The sequence below is a fragment of the Agelaius phoeniceus genome, chromosome 26 (genome assembly GCF_051311805.1).
Source record: "Agelaius phoeniceus isolate bAgePho1 chromosome 26, bAgePho1.hap1, whole genome shotgun sequence".
NCBI lineage: Eukaryota > Metazoa > Chordata > Aves > Passeriformes > Icteridae > Agelaius > Agelaius phoeniceus.
The window spans coordinates 1,026,790-1,046,007 of NC_135290.1; the positions used below are offsets into that span (position 1 = coordinate 1,026,790).

General features: G+C 57.1%; 1 protein-coding gene across 1 annotated transcript; it reads left to right on the forward strand.

Annotated features, from left to right (window-relative positions):
* Positions 1-729: 729 nt before the first annotated feature.
* On the forward strand, positions 730-16,940 carry KAT7 (lysine acetyltransferase 7). The gene is made up of 15 exons (XM_054649471.2): positions 730-978; positions 2,289-2,436; positions 4,091-4,267; positions 5,287-5,526; positions 6,195-6,277; positions 6,488-6,577; positions 7,101-7,199; positions 7,316-7,426; positions 9,027-9,218; positions 10,449-10,538; positions 11,181-11,321; positions 12,228-12,321; positions 12,464-12,610; positions 13,089-13,195; positions 14,920-16,940. Exons 1-15 carry the CDS (start codon positions 964-966, stop codon positions 15,019-15,021), a joined length of 1,836 nt encoding a protein of 611 aa, XP_054505446.2. The 5' UTR covers positions 730-963; the 3' UTR covers positions 15,022-16,940.
* The last annotated feature ends 2,278 nt before the right edge of the window (positions 16,941-19,218 follow it).

A 19,218-nucleotide genomic window follows, 5' to 3' on the forward strand; every position in this document is an offset into this window, starting at 1 on the left:
TGCGGGGCGGCTCAGGCAGTACCGAGGGCAGCCCAGCCTTAGGGGTCTTCGCGGTGCATGGCGCGCGCAGGCGCGCCACCCGATGTGGAGAGCGGCGATTGGCTGTGCTGAGGGGGCGGGGTACAGGAACAGGCTCTGATTGGTGATCTCGGAGAGAGGCTCCGCCTACTTTGTGCGACACCGAGCGGGGCCTTCTGGGGTCCTTCCGCCGGCCCCGACCCGGTTCGAACTCGGCGGGGCGGAGGTGCCGGCTTGCGGCCGGGATCGGTTCTACCCTTCCCAAGGCCCCGCTGCTCCGAGCCGCGCCTCTGAGAGGTTCCCGGGCTCGGCGGGGCCAGGGAGCAGCGAGTCACGAAAGCACTTTGGCGAGGGAGGGACGAACCCCCGCCATGGCACTTTGTCCTTCACAGTTCCTCTCATCCTTACGGGAATTCCAACACAATTCACAATCCCCGGGCCACACATCCCACCTCCAGGGCACCACTTCCGGCAGAATCCACGGAGGAGCTGCCAGTGCTGCAATTCTCGAGGCTTCACGCCACGAGGGAGCTCTGGGAGCTCCTCCGCCTCAGTTCGGCGCTGCCCACACTCAACACGGCGGCCTCGGTAACGGACGCGCCGCGCCCCGCCGGCCTCGTGCCCTCATCAAAGATGGCGCCCGCTAACCCAATCAAAGATGGCGGCGCGCGGCTTCAGTGTCGGCGGCGCCTGCCCGGCTCCAAGATGGCGCGCGGTCACGTGACGGGGGTGTGGGCCGCGTCCCGGCGGAAGCGTGAGGGACCGAGCAGGGATCAGCGGCTGGCGGCGGCGGGAGCGGGGCTGGCGCCGCAGGAGCAGACGTGCCGCAAGGCGGGAGACACGGCTGTCACCACGGAGTCCGCCAGCAGCAACACCGCGGCGGCCACCGCCGCTTCGCGGGCCGCGGGCGCCGGGGACCAGGCAACCTCGCTGCCCCCGCCTAGGATGCAGCGCAGGAAGGTGAGCACGGCAGGGAAACGGGGGAGGCGGCCGGCGGGGAGACTGGCGGGCTCGGGCCACTGCTTTCTACCCTTCCCCACCCACTCCGCGCCTTCTCCCGGCTCCAAAACTGGGGGAAAAATAGCGGCCTTGAGCCCCCAGCGCTCGCCTCCCGCGCCCTCTGATTGGCTGGAGCACTAGCAGGCCGCGCGCTGATTGGCCGCTGTGCCTGTCACTCATCACCCCCAACGGCTACCGTTTCCCCTCCCCCGCGCGGGCAGCCGGGCCCGCCCCTTGCCGTTTCCGATTGGACACGCGCTCGGAGAGCTGGCCGTCTATTGGGTGGATCTCCATGCCGGTCTGACCGCTGATTGGCTATTGCTGCTGTCCATCTCCGCCCCCAACGGTCACCTCCCCGCGCTAGCCTTGTTTCTCCCTTCCCCCACCGCGCCGCGGCCCCCCCCCGTTTGGCGTTGCCGTGGGAGCAAGCCTCGCGCTGATTGGCTGCCGCTTGCTGTCAATTACGCTCGGTGGGGCCCGCCTTTTTGCGCCTCGAGCTGCCATTGGTAGGCCTCCCTTTCGGTCCCGCCCACACGCGCTGTGATTGGCTGGGGCCCGCGCGGCTCCGCTGGGTGCAAAACAAAGCGGCGCGGGGGCCGCGCTCCCGCCACCGGCGCGAGGCACAGCCCCCGCCCCCGTCCCCTCATGGCGGCCGCGCCCCCGCTCCCTTCACGGCCGCCGCCATCGCCGCCCCCCCACGGGCCTGCCCGCTCCGCGCTCCCGCAGCCGCCCCCCAGCACCTGCCGCTACCCCCGGTGTCCCCTTACGGTGTTAGCCTTCAACCGCACCTGGAAATCAGGCACCAGCCTGGAAACGGGAGGGGGGGAACAAAATTAAAGGTTTTAGATTGGAGTATGAATTGTTTAATAATGAGAAATTATGTAAAATGCTGTAATAGTGTTAAATAAAGGTGATAAAGAAAGAGAAAGGAGAATATATTGCAATTGCTGACTGATGCCAGACCCCCTTCTGACATCCAGATTGCTGCCCCTGCTTTGGGATAATTCTGATAATTCCTGCAGTTTGTATCCTGGGAATGGCACCCTGTGCTGGGAATGTCCCTTTGGCTGTGAGGGATCATCTGTCCCATGTTGCTTTGGAAACTCCTCACTGACAGAGCAGGAGACGCAAAAAGAAAGGGAAAAAAGAGTCCTTGACTTGGCATAAACCACACAGATCACTCTTGCAGCTGGGAGAATGCGAAATACTCACTCGTTTTTTGTGGTTTTAGCAGTAAGTACGGTACTTGAGTGCAGTGTGTGCCGTTGCAGAGGAACGCGGGCAGCAGCTCGGATGGGACGGAGGACTCGGATTTCTCCACGGACCCCGAGCACACGGACAGCTCCGAGAGCGACGGCACCTCCCGGAGATCCGCCCGCGTCACCCGCTCCTCGGCCCGCCTCAGCCAGAGCTCCCAGGGTACAGGGGGCTCCTCTGAAACTGGGCAAAGGCTCCTCTGAAACTGGGGAAAGGCTCCTCATTAACTGGGGAAAGGCTCTTCTTTAAACTCGGGAAAGGCTCCTCATTAACTGGGGAAAGGTTCTTCTTTAAACCGGGGAAAGGCTCCTCATTAACTGGGGAAAGGTTCTTCTTTAAACCAGGGAAAGGCTCAGCCAGAGCTCACAGGGTACGGCAGGGCTCCCATGAAGATGGGGAAAGGCTTCTCCTTAAACCAGGGCAAGGCTCTTCCTTAAACCGGGGAGAGGCTCTTCCTTAAACTGGGGAAAGGATCTTCCTTAAACCAGGGAAAGGCTTCTCCTTAAACCAAGGCAAGGCTCCCCCTTAAACTGGGGAAGGGATCTTCCTTAAGCCAAGGAAAGGCTCCTCCTTAAACCAGGGCAAGGCTCTTCCTTAAACTGATGAAAGGTTCCCCCTTAAACCAGGGAAAAGCTTCTCTTTAAACCAGGATAAGGCTTTTCCTAAAACTGGGGCTCAACTCCTCATTAAACCAGAAAGGCTCTTGCAGCCCCACACACAGAATCCCAGGTGCAGCTCCACTCCACAGGCAATCCTGCTGTTCCCAAGGGTTATGAGTTCTTATCTAAACACTGATGGTTCTTATCTAAACTGAGGGATCTTTGCTTCTCCAAATGGGAGCTGGGCGGTAATTACGGGTTAATTAAGTTGTTAAACCCGGAGAAAGCTGGTGGCACTCCAGATTGCTCCAAGTGTCCTGAGATTTTATCAGGCAAGGCCAGAGCATGGTGACATGGGCAGGACAGAAGCCTGGGGCGTTAGTCAGTGTGGGGCAGGGGGGACCTGTGGGTGCCACAGTGTGACTGTGGTGTGACTGTGGTGTCCCCATGGCTTCTCCACGGTGTGACTGTGGTGTCCTCATGGTGTAACTGTAGTGTCTCCACGGTGTGAGTGTGGTGTCCCCCTAGAGAAACTGTACTGTCCCCATGGTTCCTGTGGTGTCTCTGTGATTCTTGTGGTGTCCCCATGGTGTGACCATGGTGTCCCTGTGATGTCCCCATGGTGTGTCCTTGTGTCTCCGTGGTGTGACAGTGGTGTCCCCATGGTGTGACCGTGGTGTCCCCACGGTGTCCCTGTGGTGTGACCGAAGTGTCCCCGTGGTGTGACTGTGGTGTCCCCATGGTTCCTGTAGTGTCTCTGTGGTTCTTGTGGTGTCTCATGGTGTGACCGTGGTGTCCCCGCAGTGTCCCCATGGTGTGACCAGGGTGTCCCCACGGTGTCCCCGTGGTGTGACTGTGGTGTCCCCATGGTGTGACTGTGGTGTCCCCACGGTGTTGCCGTGGTTCCTCATGGTTCCTGTGGTGTGACTGTGGTGTCCCCACGGTGTCCCCATGGTGTGACAGTGCTGTCCCCATGGTGTCCCCATGGTGTGACAGTGGTGTCCCCATGGTGTCCCCGTGGTGTGACAGTGGTGTCCCTGCAGTGTCCCCATGGTGTGACAGTGGTGTCCCTGCAGTGTCCCCATGGTGTGACAGTGGTGTCCCCGCAGTGTCTCCATGGTGTGACAGTGGTGTCCCTGCAGTGTCCCCATGGTGTGACTGTGGTGTCCCCCCGCAGTGTCCCCCTGTGTAACTCTGCGTTTCCCCCATGTGTGCAGACTCCAGCCCGGTGCGGAGCGCGGCGCCGTTCGGGCCGGACGAGCCGGTGTACTCCACGCGGAGGGTGACGCGCAGCCAGCAGCAGCCAGCTCCCGTCACCCCCAAGAAATACCCGCTGCGCCAGACCCGCTCCTCGGGCTCCGAGACCGAGCAGGCCGTGGACTTCTCAGACAGAGGTACCCACAGGGGCAGGGAATGCTCTGTTAGTGCCCACAGGGGCAGGGAATGCTGCATTGGTGCCCACAGGGGCAGGGCATGCTCTGTTAGTGCCCACAGGGGCAGGGAATGCTCTGTTAGTACCCACAGGGGCAGGCAATGCTGCATTGGTGCCCACAGGGGCAGGGAATGCTGCATTGGTGCCCACTGGGGCCCACAGGGGCAGGGAATGCTGCACTGGGGCCCACAGGGGCAGGGAATGCTCTCTTGGCACTCACAGGGGCAGGGAATGCTGCATTGGTGCCCACAGGGGCAGGGAATGCTGCATTGGTGCCCACAGGGGCAGGGAATGCTCTGTTAGGGCACACAGGGGCAGGGAATGCTGCATTGGTGCCCACAGGGGCAGGGAATGCTGCATTGGTGCCCACAGGGGTAGGGAATGCTCTGTTGGCACCCACAGGGGCAGGGAATGCTCTCTTGGCACTCACAGGGGCAGGGAATGCTGCATTGGTGCCCACAGGGGTAGGGAATGCTGCATTGGTGCCCACAGGGGTAGCGAATGCTCTGTTGGCACCCACAGGGGCAGGGAATGCTGCATTGGCACCTGGATGGGCAGGGAATGCTCTGTTGGCACTCACAGGGGCAGGGAATGCTCTCTTGGCGCTCACAGGGGCAGGGAATGCTGCATTGGTGCCCACAGGGGTAGGGAATGCTCTGTTGGCACCCACAGGGGCAGGGAATGCTCTCTTGGCACTCACAGGGGCAGGGAATGCTGCATTGGTGCCCACAGGGACAGGGAATGCTCTGTTAGTACCCACAGGGGCAGGGAATGCTGCATTGGTGCCCACAGGGGTAGGGAATGCTCTGTTGGCACCCACAGGGGCAGGGAATGCTGCATTGGTGCCCACAGGGGTAGGGAATGCTCTGTTGGCACCCACAGGGGCAGGGAATGCTGCTCCCAGGGTGGGAGAGGCTCCGTGCAGCCCCTGAGGCGCTTTTGGGAGCGATTTTGGGATCTGTCCCCTGTGCCCCTGCCCAGACACCAAGAACGCGGCAGAGCACGACGAGTCCCCGCCCCGCACGCCCACGGGCAACGCGCCCTCCTCGGAGTCCGACATCGACATCTCCAGCCCCAACGTGTCCCACGACGAGAGCCTGGCCAAGGACATGTCCATGAAGGACTCGGGCAGCGACCTCTCGCACCGGCCCAAGCGCCGCCGCTTCCACGAGAGCTACAACTTCAACATGAAGTGTCCCACGCCCGGCTGCAACTCCCTGGGTGAGGCCCTGGCCTCGGCAGCCCTGCTCTGGGGCCGCTGCTTTGGGTGCTGTGGGTCCCGAGAACAAACAGGGAATTGGGGGCAGGAATGCCAAGGAGCAGGTCTGGAGATGGGATGTGAGGCATAAGTACAGGGATGGTGCTCCTGGAGGGGTTTTGTGGTTTGGGATGAGGAACCAGATAGGAGGGTGACCATAGGTGTGGGAGGAAAAGTCCCAGGTTTCTGGGCAGGGAATTGGTTTTTGCCAGAAACAGGATTTCAGTGCCAAATTATTGCACTCCCATCCCTGGCTGCTTTGGCTTAGTGTGAGGGGCGGGGAATGCCCCCTTCCTTTTTAAACCAGGAAGTTTCCTCTTCCTATCCCCCTGCCAGTGATCCTGAGGGAGCAGACAGGAGGGTGAGCATAGTTGTGGGAGGAAACGTCCTAGATTTGTGGGGAAGGAATTGGTTTTTGCCAGAGACAGGATTTCAGTGCCAAACTATTGCACTCCCATCCCTGGCTGCTTTGGCTTACAGTGAGAAAGATTTCCCTTCCTTTTTAAACCAGGAATTTTCCTTCTCCTGTCCCTGTCAGTGGTCCTGGGGCAGATCTGCCCATGTGGGAGATGTCCTCCACCTCTTTGGGACCATTCCTCACAGGTTTTGTTGTTTTCCTGACGCTTTGCAGGACACCTGACCGGGAAGCACGAGCGCCACTTCTCCATCTCGGGGTGCCCTCTCTACCACAACCTCTCAGCAGATGAGTGCAAGGTAAACCTGAATGGTTCTGCCTTCTGATTTCTCCTCCTTTGGGATTTTTAGGGTAAAATGCTGAGCCTTGTGATGTGTGAGCAGCAAACTGCTCCCCCCTGCGTGCTGCTGTGCTTGGCTGCGAGGCAGCAGCGTTTGTGTGCCACACCTGGAGGGGCAGGGGGTGACAGGAGGTGGCTGCAGCCCTGACAGGTGAATTTTGGCCTCCAGGTGCGAGCACAGAGCCGGGACAAGCAGATTGAGGAGCGGATGCTGGCCCACAGGCAGGATGACAACAACAGGCACGCCACCAGGCACCAGGTGAGGCCACAGCCCCAGCTCCCAGCTCCCAGCACAGGGATTGGGGCCTGGGCTCCCTTCTCCACATCCTGGGAGCTGCTGGGGCAGTCCTGAGCCTGCCCAGCTGCCATTCCAGAGGGGGAGTTCCCTGGATCCCCTCAGAGATGTGGGAGCAGAGCTGTGTTCTGGGGATGATCCTTCCCCTGAGTTTGGATGTGCAGGACCAGGGAATTCCTGCAGAACTGTAAACTGCAATTTCCCTCTGAGTAAGCAGCAGAGAGCCAAACCAGGGCAATGACATTTCCCAGTCCCTGAGTCAGCTGGGAGCTGTTCCCCAGCACAGAGCTCACCCTGTCCTGTGGTGGGAAGGAAAATTTCCTGCTTTGCATTCCTGGGCTGCAGCTGCAGTGCCCTGTGATTAGCAGAGGATCTGCCTCACACCCCAAGGAATGGCAGCCAGCATGGAATTCTTTGGGGTGGGCAGGGAAGGGGGAGCTTTGGAGGGGCTGGAGCCTCTCAAGGCCCCACCTGGGGTCTCTTTCAGGCCCCCACAGAGAGGCAGCTGAGGTACAAGGAGAAGGTGGCTGAGCTCAGGAAGAAGAGGAACTCGGGGCTCAGCAAGGAGCAGAAGGAGAAATACATGGTAAAGGCAGGAATTCCATCCTGTCATTCCCCCTGGGATGGAGTCTGGCTCTCCCAGTCATCCTGCAGCATTCCCAGCTGGAATCAGGATCCAGCAGCTGTGCTGTGTTTTTCCAGGAGCACAGGCAGACCTATGGCAACACCAGGGAGCCTCTCCTGGAGAACCTGACCAGCGAGTACGACCTGGAGCTGTTCCGCAGGGCCCAGGCCCGCGCCTCCGAGGACCTGGTGAGAGCCTGACCCAGGGGCAGCCCCAGGGGCAGCCCAGGGGCTCTGGGACCTGGTGAGAGCCTGACCCAGGGGCTCTGTGAGAGCCTGCCCCAGGCACAGCCCCAGGCACAGCCCCAGGCACAGCCCTGGGCTCTGTGGGACCTGGTGAGAGCCTGACCCAGGCACAGACCTGGGCACAGCCCCAGGGGCTCTGGGACCTGGTGAGAGCCTGACCCAGGCACAGCCCCAGGCACAGCCCCAGGCACAGCCCCAGGGGCTCTCTGGGACCTGGTGAGAGCCTGACCCAGGCACAGACCTGGGCACAGCCCTGGGCTCTGGGGCCTGGTGAGACCCTGCCCCAGACACGGCCCCAAGCACAGCCCTGGGCTCTGGGGGACCTGGTGAGAGCCTCCCCCAGGGGCAGCCCCAGGGGCTCTGTGGGACCCTGCCCCAGGCACAGCCCCAAGAGCAGCCCTGGGCTCTGTGGGACCTGGTGAGACCCTGCCCCAGGAGCTCTGGGACCTGGTGAGACCCTGCCCCAAGGGCTCTGTGAGACCCTGCCCCAGCACAGCCCCAGGGGCTCTGGGACCTGGTGAGACCCTCTCCCAGCATAGCCCCAAGCACAGCCCTGGGGCTCTGTGGGACCTGGTGAGACCCTGCCCCAGGGGCTCTGTGGGGCCTGGTGAGACCCTGCCCCAGCTATGTCCCCAGGCTCCGTGGGACCTGTCAGGCAGCACAGGGAGCTGGGCAGCAGCTCCAGGCCAACACAGCCAGCCCAGGCTGGGGGTGAGTGCCAGCTGTCCCCAGGGAGTGCTGGAGCTGAGCTCTGCACTCAGGAATGTGTGGTGACATTCCAGGGGTGCTCCCAGGGGACAGTGGCAGCTTCAGTGTCCCTGCTGAGGGCTGGTGACAGCAAAAGCCACCTCAGCCTTAGCCTGTGACTGAGTTCAGGGCTGGTGGTGTTGCTGAAGCTCCTGAGGAGCCTCCCAAAGCCACATCCCATTCCAGAGAGGTATCAAAGGATCCTTTGATGCTTTCCTGGGACAGCTGGGGCACCTGGGGCAGAGCCCTGGGCTGTGTCACAGAGCCACAGGATGGACTGGGCTGGAAAAGCCCTCTGAGCTCATCCAGTGCCACCCGTGACCTGACACCACCCTGTCACCAAGTGCCACATCCAGGCTCCTCTAAACACCTCCAGGGATGGGGACACTTCCCTGGGCAGCCCCTTCCAATTCCCAATCCCTCTTTTTTGGGAGGAAATTCCTCCTCCTGTGCAGCCTGGCACAGCTGGGAGCTGTGTCCTCCTGTCCTGTTGTTCCCTGGGAGCAGAGCCTGGCTGCATTCTCCTATTGGGGTTATGGAGAGCCAGGAGGCCTCTCCTGATCCTTTTCTCCAGGATAAACACCCCCAGCTCCCTCAGCTGCTCCTCACAGCACTCATGTCCTGTCCCTGGGCATCAGGAAAGGACCAGGAGTGGCGAGGAGCTGTAGGAATTGAATGAAAAAAACAAATTAAAAAAAAACCCGAACCGGATTTCCTCCAGGAAAACCAATCCCAATTCCCCCCTTGCTGCTCGGAATTCACTTTTTTGGCTCACCCTACTTTCCTCCTGGGGCAGGAGAAGCTGAGGCTGCAGGGGCAGATCACTGAGGGCAGCAACATGATCAAGACCATCGCGTTCGGGCGCTACGAGCTGGACACGTGGTACCACTCGCCCTACCCCGAGGAGTACGCGCGCCTCGGCCGCCTCTACATGTGCGAGTTCTGCCTCAAGTACATGAAGAGCCAGACCATCCTGCGCAGGCACATGGTGAGGGCTGGGGCCAGGCCTGCTGGGGAGGCTGCTCTGGGGTCAGGGAATGGCACAGTGCTGCTGGGGAGGGTGCTGAGGGACCCTGGAATGGCACAGGCCTGCTGGGGAGGGTGCTATGGGGTCAGGGAATGGCACAGTGCTGCTGGGGAGGGTGCTGAGGGACCATGGAATGGCTCAGTGCTGCTGGGGAGGGTGCTGTGGGACCATGGAATGGCTCAGTGCTGCTGGGGAGGGTGCTCTGGGATCAGGGAACAGCACAGTGCTGCTCTGGGATCAGGGAATGGCACAGTGCTGCTGGGGAGGGTGCTGAGGGACCATGGAATGGCACAGGCCTGCTGGGGAGGGTGCTGAGGGACCATGGAATGGCACAGGCCTGCTGGGGAGGGTGCTGAGGGACCATGGAATGGCACAGGCCTGCTGGGGAGGGTGCTGAGGGACCATGGAATGGCACAGTGCTGCTGGGGAGGCTGCTGAGGGACCATGGAATGGCACAGGCCTGCTGGGGAGGGTGCTATGGGGTCAGGGAATGGCACAGTGCTGCTGGGGAGGGTGCTGAGGGACCCTGGAATGGCACAGTGCTGCTGGGGAGGCTGCTGAGGGACCATGGAATGGCACAGGCCTGCTGGGGAGGGTGCTATGGGGTCAGGGAGGGCTCAGTGCTGCTGGGGAGGGTGCTGAGGGACCCTGGAATGGCACAGGCCTGCTGGGGAGGGTGCTATGGGGTCAGGGAGGGCTCAGTGCTGCTGGGGAGGCTGCTCTGGGGTCAGGGAATGGCACAGTGCTGCTGGGGAGGGTGCTGAGGGACCATGGAATGGCACAGTGCTGCTGGGGAGGCTGCTCTGGGGTCAGAGAGGGCTCAGTCCTGCTGGGAGTCCTGCTATGGGGTCAGGGAGAGCTCCTTCCTGTTGGAAATGCTGCTGTGGGGTCAGGGAACAGCTCAGTCCCACTGGGGAGGCTGCTCTGGGGTTAGGGAATGGCTCAGTCCCACTGGGAATGCTGCTGTGGGGTCAGGGAGGGCTCAGTCCTGCTGTGGGGTCAGGGAACAGCTCAGTCCTGCTGGGGAGGCTGCTCTGGGATTAGGTGGGGCTCAGTCCCGCCAGGAATGCTGCTGTGGGACCAGAGAGGGCCCAGGCAGGCTCAGCCTGTGCACGTGGCAGTGTGTGACAGCAGGCTGCAGTTCCCTGTCCCCAGGCCAGCAGTGACAGCCCCGTTCTGTCCCTGTCCCAGGCCAAGTGTGTCTGGAAGCACCCCCCGGGGGACGAGATCTACCGCAAGGGCTCCATCTCCGTCTTCGAGGTGGATGGCAAGAAAAACAAGGTGAGTGGGGCCAGGGTGGCCTTGGGGACAGCCAGGGTGGGCCTGGGGACAGCCAGGGTGGCCCTGCTCACAGAGGGGCTGCTGCAGTTGGGCCGTTCCTGCAGGAGTTTTGCTGCTGCTCCTGTGGTGCTCCAGCAGCTCCCTGTGTGTCTCAGCCAGCAGAGGTGAGGGGCAGGATCCAGGCTCCATCCCCACTGGAATTGTTTCCTGGCCCAGCTGCTCTGTTTCCCCATCATTTCTCAGATGGTTCTGAGGGGCTTTTGTCCTTTCCCAGGTGGTTTTGCCCACATTTGGGGTATCCCAGTGGAATAAACAAACACCTGCATCTTGGGGTATCCCAGTGGAATAAACACCTGCATCTTGGGGTATCCCAATGGAATAAACACCTTGGATCTTGGGGTATCCCAGTGGAGTAAACACCTGCATCTTGTGGTGTCCCAGTGGAATAAACACCTGCATCTTGGGGTGTCCCAGTGGAATAAACACCTGCATCTTGGGGTATCCCAATAGAATAAACACCTGCATCTTGGGGTATCCCAATAGAATAAACACCTGCATCTTGGGGTATCCCAGTGCAATAAACACCTTGGATCTTGGGGTATCCCAGTGGAGTAAACACCTGCATCTCTTTTCTGTGCCCAGATCTACTGTCAGAACCTGTGTCTGCTGGCAAAGCTTTTCCTGGACCACAAAACCCTCTATTATGATGTGGAACCCTTCCTCTTCTACGTCATGACAGAGGCTGACAACACTGGCTGCCACCTGATTGGGTATTTCTCCAAGGTCAGTGGAGAACATCCATCCCCCACCTCACTAAAATGGAATTTAGGGCCCCCTCATCAGCACTGAATCCCTTGGGCAGCCTCAGGATTTGCTGCTTTTAGGAGCAGGTGAGAGTCCAAGGCTGAGCTGCAGGGGTTGTTGTGTTTGCTGAGGGATTGCTGGTGCTGTGCTGCTCTGTCTTTTCTCATTCCCAGCAAAAACCAAACCAGCTCCAAGGAATTGGAGTTGCCAGGGAGCAGAGTGGTGTCTTCATTGGGGAGAAAGAAACTGGGGAGGAATGTGGAGAAAAATACATGAAAATAAATACTAGATAATATTATAATAAGTATTAAAATAAAAATAAATACTAAATAAATTTTAAAAGAAATCACTGTGATTTCTTCTGCCAGGAAGCAGAGTGGTGTCTTCATTAGGGAGAAAGAAACTGGGAAGGAATGTGGAGAAAAATACATGAAAATAAGTAATATTAATAATAAATATTAAAATAAAAATAAATATGAAATAAATTTTAAAAGAAATCACCGTGATTTCTTCTGCCAGGAAGCAGAGTGGTGTCTTCATTAGGGAGAAAGAAACTGGGAAGGAATGTGGAGAAAAATGCATTAAAATAAATATTAAATAATAATAAATATTAAAATAAAAATAAATATGAAATAAATTTTAAAAGAAATCACCGTGATTTCTTCTGCCAGGAAGCAGAGTGGTGTCTTCGTTAGGGAGAAAGAAACTGGGGAGGAATGTGGAGAAAAATGCATGAAAATAAATATTAAATAATATTAATAACAAATATTGAAATAAAAATAAATATTAAATAAATTTTAAAAGAAATCACAGTGATTTCTTTTTAAATAAAACAGCTAAAGGAATAAAAATTCTGAGTTCCTTCCTGTCTGCCCTTGTTTCCAGGAGAAGAATTCCTTCCTCAACTACAACGTGTCCTGCATCCTGACCATGCCCCAGTACATGAGACAAGGCTATGGCAAAATGCTCATTGACTTCAGTGAGTGTGGGGGGAAATTCTGGCCAAAAATTCCTCCAGCTCCACCAGGAAATCTCACCTGGCTGCTGCTGCTGCTGGAGCAGCTTCCATCCTGGCTCGTTCCTGAGTCGTTTAAATGTGGTTATTTCTATAATTTTTTTAGGTTATTTGCTGTCTAAAGTAGAGGAAAAAGTTGGTTCCCCAGAGCGTCCCCTGTCCGACCTGGGCCTGATCAGCTACAGGAGCTACTGGAAGGAGGTTCTGCTGCGCTACCTGCACAACTTCCAGGGCAAGGAGATCTCCATCAAAGGTCAGGGGGGGTTTGGGATCATCCCTGAGCCTCTCAGGTCTGCCTCACCCACCCAGGTGTTGGTGGAGAGCCCTGAGTTCCATGGGGTGTTGGGAATGGCTGAAATTTGAAGCATTTTGAAGGATGAATTGGCTGCTTGATGGAAAAAAACTGCAGTTTTCAAAAGATTCAGCAAAAAGCTTCACCCTGCTGCGTATTAGAATATTAATTTTAACCAAAAACGGCTCCAGCAGCCAATATTGAGAATATTTGGCCTTTTTTTGATGGCATTTCTCTGTTGGTGGCACCTGGGAGGACGTGGCGTTTTCCTGTGGGGATGTGGAAAAGCAGGATTGCATCTTCCCTCAGGGGATTTGTTTCCAGACCCCAAACCCCTGCAGCCCTGGCCAGTCCCACATTCCTGAGGGGATGGCACCGAGCTGGCGCTGGCCCAGGGCTCTGGGGCTGTGTCAGAGGCTCTGGGGGGCTCTGATTGCAGAGATCAGCCAGGAGACCGCTGTGAACCCCGTGGACATCGTCAGCACCCTGCAGGCCCTGCAGATGCTCAAGTACTGGAAGGGCAAACACCTGGTCCTCAAGAGACAGGTGAGCCTGGGGCACCTCCCTTCACCTCCTCCTTTTCCTTGTTGGAATCAGGGATTCCTTGGGTTCTCCATTCCTCCTTTTCCTTGTTGGAATCAGGGATTCCTTGGGTTCTCCTTTTCCTTGCTGCAAACAGGAATTCCTTGGGTTCTCCTCCTTTTCCATGTTGGAATCAGGGATTCCTTGGGTTCTCCATTCCTCCTTTTTCTTGCTGCAATCAGGGCTTCTTTGGGTTCTCCTTTTCCTTGCTGCAGTCAGGAATTCCTTTGGTTCTCCTCCTTTTCCTTGCTGGAATCAGGAATTTCTTGGGTTCTCCATTCCTCCTTTTCCTTGTTGAAATCAGGGATTCCTTGGGTTCTCCTTTTTGTTGTTGGAATCAGGGCTTCCATGGGTTCTCCTTTTCCTTGTTGGAGTCAGGGCTTCCATGGGTTCTCCTCCTTTTCCTTGCTGGAATCAGGAATTTCTTGGGTTCTCCATTCCTCCTTTTCCTTGTTGGAGTCAGGGCTTCCTTGGGTTCTCCTCCTTTTCCTTGCTGCAGTCAGGAATTCCTTGGGTTCTCCTCCTTTTCCTTGTTTGAATTAGGAATTCCTTGGCTTCTCCTCCTTTTCGTTGCTGCAGTCAGGGTTTCCATGGGTTCTCTTCCTTTTCCTTACTGCAATCAGGGCTTCCATGGGTTCTCCTCCTTTTCCTTGCTGCAGTCAGGAATTCCTTGGGTTCTCCTCCTTTTCCTTACTGCAGTCAGGAATTCCTTGGGTTCTCCTCCTTTTCCTTGCTGCAGTCAGGAATTCCTTGGGTTCTCCAGCCCTGCTCATTCTCCTCTCCAAGTAAAGCAGGAGGTGGGAATCCAACCTTGTTCTTCAGCAGGGCAGGAACGAGCCCTGCAGGACACCCCAAAATCCCACCCTGAGCATCCCTGGTGGGGGCATCCAAACACTCCTGGAGGTCTGGCAGCCTCAGGGCCGTGCCCATTCCCTGCTCCAGTGCCCAGCACCCTCTGGATGAGGAACTTTCCCTAAAATCCGACCCAAACCTCCCTGGCCTGCAGTGAATGGGACCCTGCATGGCTCCTGCTTGTTCCCCCCCTGATAAATCCCTGGGTGAGGGCTTTAAACCCCAAACCTTTTCCCTTCCCTGGGGCCCCTTTGGAGCTCCACTGAAGGGCTTCTAGAAAGCTCCATGGAGGAGAAATTGTTCTTTTGGGGCAACTTTGGTGTCACTTTGCTGTTATTGTGCTGATATTTTGGTGTTGTTTTGCTGTTCTTCTGCTGATATTTTGGTGTTGTTTTGCTGTATCTCTGCTGTTATTTTGGTGGTGTTTTGGTGTTCCTCTGCTGATATTTTGGTGTTGCTTTGGTGTTCCTCTGCTGATATTTTGGTGTTGCTTTGCTGTTCCTCTGCTGATATTTTGGTGCTGTTTTGCTGTTCCTCTGCTGATATTTTGGTGTTGCTTTGGTGTTCCTCTGCTGATGTTTTGGTGTTCTTTTGGTGTATCTCTGCTGATATTTTGGTGTTGTTTTGCTGTTCCTCTGCTGATATTTTGGTGCTGCTTTGCTGTTCCTCTGCTGATATTTTGGTGTTGCTTTGGTGTATCTCTGCTGTTATTTTGCTGCTCCTTTCCCATTCCTTTGAGGCATTAATGAGTGAGCCCCCTCCCCTTTGGGGCGCTGTCCCAGGGGTGGTTCCCCACCAGGATCACCCCTAACCTGCCTCCCCCCTGCTCTCCCCAGGACCTGATTGATGAGTGGATCGCCAAGGAGGCCAAGAGGTCCAACAGCAACAAGACCATGGATCCCAGCTGCCTGAAGTGGACCCCTCCCAAGGGCACCTAGGTGTCCCCAGCAGCGTCCCCAGCAGAGGAGGATCCGCGTGCTTGGCTCTGCAGTGTCCCCAGGGCGGGTCACCCCGGGCTGGCCTGGCCTGGCCCTGTGTCCCCACAGTTCTGAGGAACTCGGAAGTTTCGGCCTCAGTGAGGCCGCGAGGACTGGAAGTGTCTGGGAGCCCCAGGAAGCTGAGGAGCTCTGGCTGCTGGGCCTGTCCCTGTCCCTGCTGTCCTGCTCCGTCCCTCTGTCCCTCCTGCAGCTCCCCTGGGGGCTGGGGTCACCCCTGGCTCTTGGACAGGGCTGGAAATGCTTCTCTGGGGCAGCACCATCAGTGCTTGGAGCTGCTCCCGTCCCATCCTGTCTGGAATAGCTTTAGTGGGATCATTGCCCCTCTCCCAGCAGTTTTCCCTAGGAGTTCCACTTAGTTCCTGTTTGTACAGCCAGAATTGCACCTCCTGCACCTGAGGCAGTCACTGGGTGTCCCTGTCACCCCTTCCTGCAGCCACCACAGCCCTGCTGGAAGCACCTCTGGAGTAGAATTCCCATTTTTTTCCCTGGTGTGTATCTCGTGGAATTGCTGAGTTCTGTACATAAACCACCTGCTGAGTGTATTCCCCTGGAGATGTTTTTCCCAGAGCAGCCTTCCTGGAATTGCAGGTCCCTTTTTATTGGAGTTTTTTTTGTTTTTGTTTTTTTTCCCCTCCAGGCTTGAAGGAATCCAAACTTTGGCCTTTTCCAAAGAGCCACAGGAACTCCCAGCCCCAATTCCAGGAGCTGTTGGGCTGCTGTGCTCCAGGCAGGGATGGATTCCCTGGCAGAGCAAAACAAAAAAATTTAAAAAAAGCTTTGATTCCTCCCTCCCATCAGCAGAAACATCCCAGAATGGCCTCCCAGTAAAGCCACTGTCCTCGTGCCACCCATCCCTGGGTGGCTCCAGTGTCACTGACAGAGGGACAGCCCTGGCAAGGGGCTCAGTTCCCTGATCCCAGTGCTGATTTCAGTGATCCCAGTGCTGGATTCAGTGATCCCAGTGCTGAATTCAGTGATCCCAGTGCTGATTTCAGTGATCCCAGTGCTGATTTCAGTGATCCCAGTGCTGATTTCATTGATCCCAGTGCTGAATTCAGTGATCCCAGTGCTGATTTCAGTGATCCCAGTGCTGATTTCAGTGATCCCAGTGCTGGATTCCCCAATCCCAGTGCTGGATTCCCTGATCCCAGTGCTGATTTCATTGATCCCAGTGCTGATTTCATTGATCCCAGTGCTGGATTCAGTGATCCCAGTGCTGATTTCAGTGATCCCAGTGCTGATTTCATTGATCCCAGTGCTGATTCCCCAATCCCAGTGCTGAATTCAGTGATCCCAGTGCTGGATTCCCTGATCCCAGGGCTGATTTCAGTGATCCCAGTGCTGATTCCTCAATCCCAGTGCTGAATTCAGTGATCCCAGTGCTGATTTCAGTGATCCCAGTGCTGAATTCAGTGATCCCAGTGCTGATTTCAGTGATCCCAGCGCTGATTTCAGTGATCCCAGCACTGATTTCAGTGATCCCAGTGCTGGATTCCCCAATCCCAGTGCTGATTTCCTCCACCCCAGTGCTGATTTCCTCCACCCCAGTGATTCCTCACGGAACAGGGTGTGAAATGAAGCACTCCTGGGCAGGTGGGAGCCGTTCCCATTGACCACTGCCCCATCCTGACTGGAAGAGCTCCCTCCTGTCCCCCTGCCTTTCCCCTGCAGCCCCCGAGCACCCCCAGCCCCTGGTGCTCGGCGAGGGCCTCGTGGGCATTACTGACCCTGCTGTCCCTGCTGTCCCCAGCTCAGATCCCCAGGAATGGCCCAGGAGGGCAGGGGAGGCTCCTGCTGCCCTCCCTGCTGGGCTGTGCTGCTCCTGTACCCGCTCCTCAATAAAAGCATGTTCCTGCTCATGTTCCTGCTCCAGCCCTGCTTCTGCTTTCCCCCTGGCCCAGGGTCCTCTGAACCCAGGCCTGGGGGTTTTGGGATTGGGACTGCAGCAGCCTCGGCCTTGGGTATTTCCCAAAAATCCTGCTCGGGACAGTTGAAGTGCTTTGAACTCTTTCCATGAAGGAATTTTCCCTGATACCCATCCTAAACCTCCCCTGGAACTCCAGGCTGTTCTTGGGACCAGAGGAGTTTTCCCCACATAGAATTTTCCCCTTTTCCATGAAGGAATTTTCCCTGATACTCATCCTAAACCTCTCCTGGCACCACCTGAGGCTGTTCTTGGGACAAGCAGAGTTTTCCCCACATGGAATTTTCCCCTTTCCATGAAGGAATTTTCCCTGATACCCATCCTAAACCTCCCCTGGCACCACCTGAGGCTGTTCTTGGGACCAGAGGAGTTTTCCCCACATGGAGTTTTCCCCTTTTCCATGAAGGAATTTCCCCTGATACCCATCCTAAACCTCTCCTGGCACAACCTGAGGCTGTTCTTGGGACCAGAGGAGTTTTCCCCACACTGAGGGAAAGCTGCTGGAGGAGAATTCCCCGAGATCTCCCTGAATTTCCAGGAGCTGCTCTGTGGTTCCTGATTGGAATTCCTGCTGGCTTCTCCCTTTCTGCTGGGCTGGTTTGGGGCAGGATGTGGTGGGGAACAGGGACTGATGTTCCCAAAAGGAACCGGGGGAAGCAGAGGAAGAGACGGGAGCTAAATCCATGCGGTGACTTCAGCTGTTCCTATTGTCATCCTCCATCCATGGGGACCATCCCTGTGCCCCAGCCCCTCCCTCGCTGTCCCAAACCCATGGAAAGAGCTGGAACAGCCTCTCCTGGCCAGGGCAGGGCAGCTCTATTCCTGGGACCATCCCCTGTCATTATCTCAGCCTTTCCTGCCCTCCCCAGCCCGGCCCACGCGGCCCCAAAACCGCCCGAGGTGCAGGAGAAAAACGGGAGCCAGGAGAGGGAAAAGAAAACATCCCCAGGAAACCACGGATCCCAAAGGCTCCTGTGGCTTTTCCTGCAGGAGAGCTCAGCCCCCGGAGCTGCCAGGCAGGGCTGGCACCTCCCTGCAGAGCCCAGGCAGGGCTGGCACCTCCCTGCAGAGCCCAGGGGGCCAGAACCTTCCTGAGCCCGGGCCTGCTTTGGGACCACAGCTCTGGAATGGTTTGGGATGGAGGGATCCTAAATCCTGGCTATTCCCACCCCTGGGATGCAAGGATCCTAAATCCCAGCCATTCTCACCCTTGGCATGGAGGGATCCTAAATCCTGGCTATTCCCACCCCTGGGATGCAAGGATCCTAAATCCTGGCTATTCCCACCCCTGGCATGGAGGGATCCTAAATCTCAGCCAATCCCACCCCTGGGATGCAAGGATCCTAAATCCCAATCATTCCCAATTGCAAGGATCCTAAATCCCGGCCATTGGCACTTCCAGGAATGGAGGGATCCTAAATCCCAGCCATTCCCACCCCTGGGATGCAAGGATCCTAAATCCCGGCCATTCCCACCCCTGGGATGGAGGGATCCTAAATCCTGGCTATTCCCACCCCTGGGATGGAGGGATCCTAAATCCCGGCCATTCCCACCCTTGGCATGGAGGGATCCTAAATCCCAGCCATTCCCACCCCTGGGATGCAAGGAGGATCCTAAATCCCAGCCATTCCCACCCCTGGTATACAAGGATCCTAAATCCCAATCATTCCCAATTGCAAGGATCCTAAATCCCGGCCATTGGCACTTCCAGGAATGGAGGGATCCTAAATCCCAGCCATTCCCACCCCTGGCATGGAGGGATCCTAAATCCAGGCTATTCCCACCCCTGGCATGGAGGGATCCTAAATCCTGGCCATTCCCACCCATGGGATGGAGGGATCCTAAATCCTGGCTATTCCCACCCTTGGGATGGAGGGATCCTAAATCCCGGCCATTCCCACCCTTGGGATGGAGGGATCCTAAATCCCGGCCATTTTCACCCTGGTATACAAGGATCCTAAATCCCAATCATTCCCAATTGCAAGGATCCTAAATCCCGGCCATTGGCACTTCCAGGAATGGAGGGATCCTAAATCCCAGCCATTCCCACCCCTGGCATGGAGGGATCCTAAATCCCCTGCCCTGGCCAGCCACCTTCCACCATCCCAAGCTGCCCCAAGCCCCATCCTTGGACCCTTCCAGGGATGGAGCATCCACGTTTTCCCAGGAAAACCCATTCCAGCCCCTCATCACCGCCCGCTGTTCCCAGTCCT

Coding starts and splice junctions, on each gene's coding strand:
- KAT7 (XM_054649471.2), top strand. Junction 6,578..7,100: donor GGCACGCCACCAGGCACCAG/GTGAGGCCACAG, acceptor GGTCTCTTTCAG/GCCCCCACAGAGAGGCAGCT. Junction 7,200..7,315: donor AGCAGAAGGAGAAATACATG/GTAAAGGCAGGA, acceptor GTGTTTTTCCAG/GAGCACAGGCAGACCTATGG.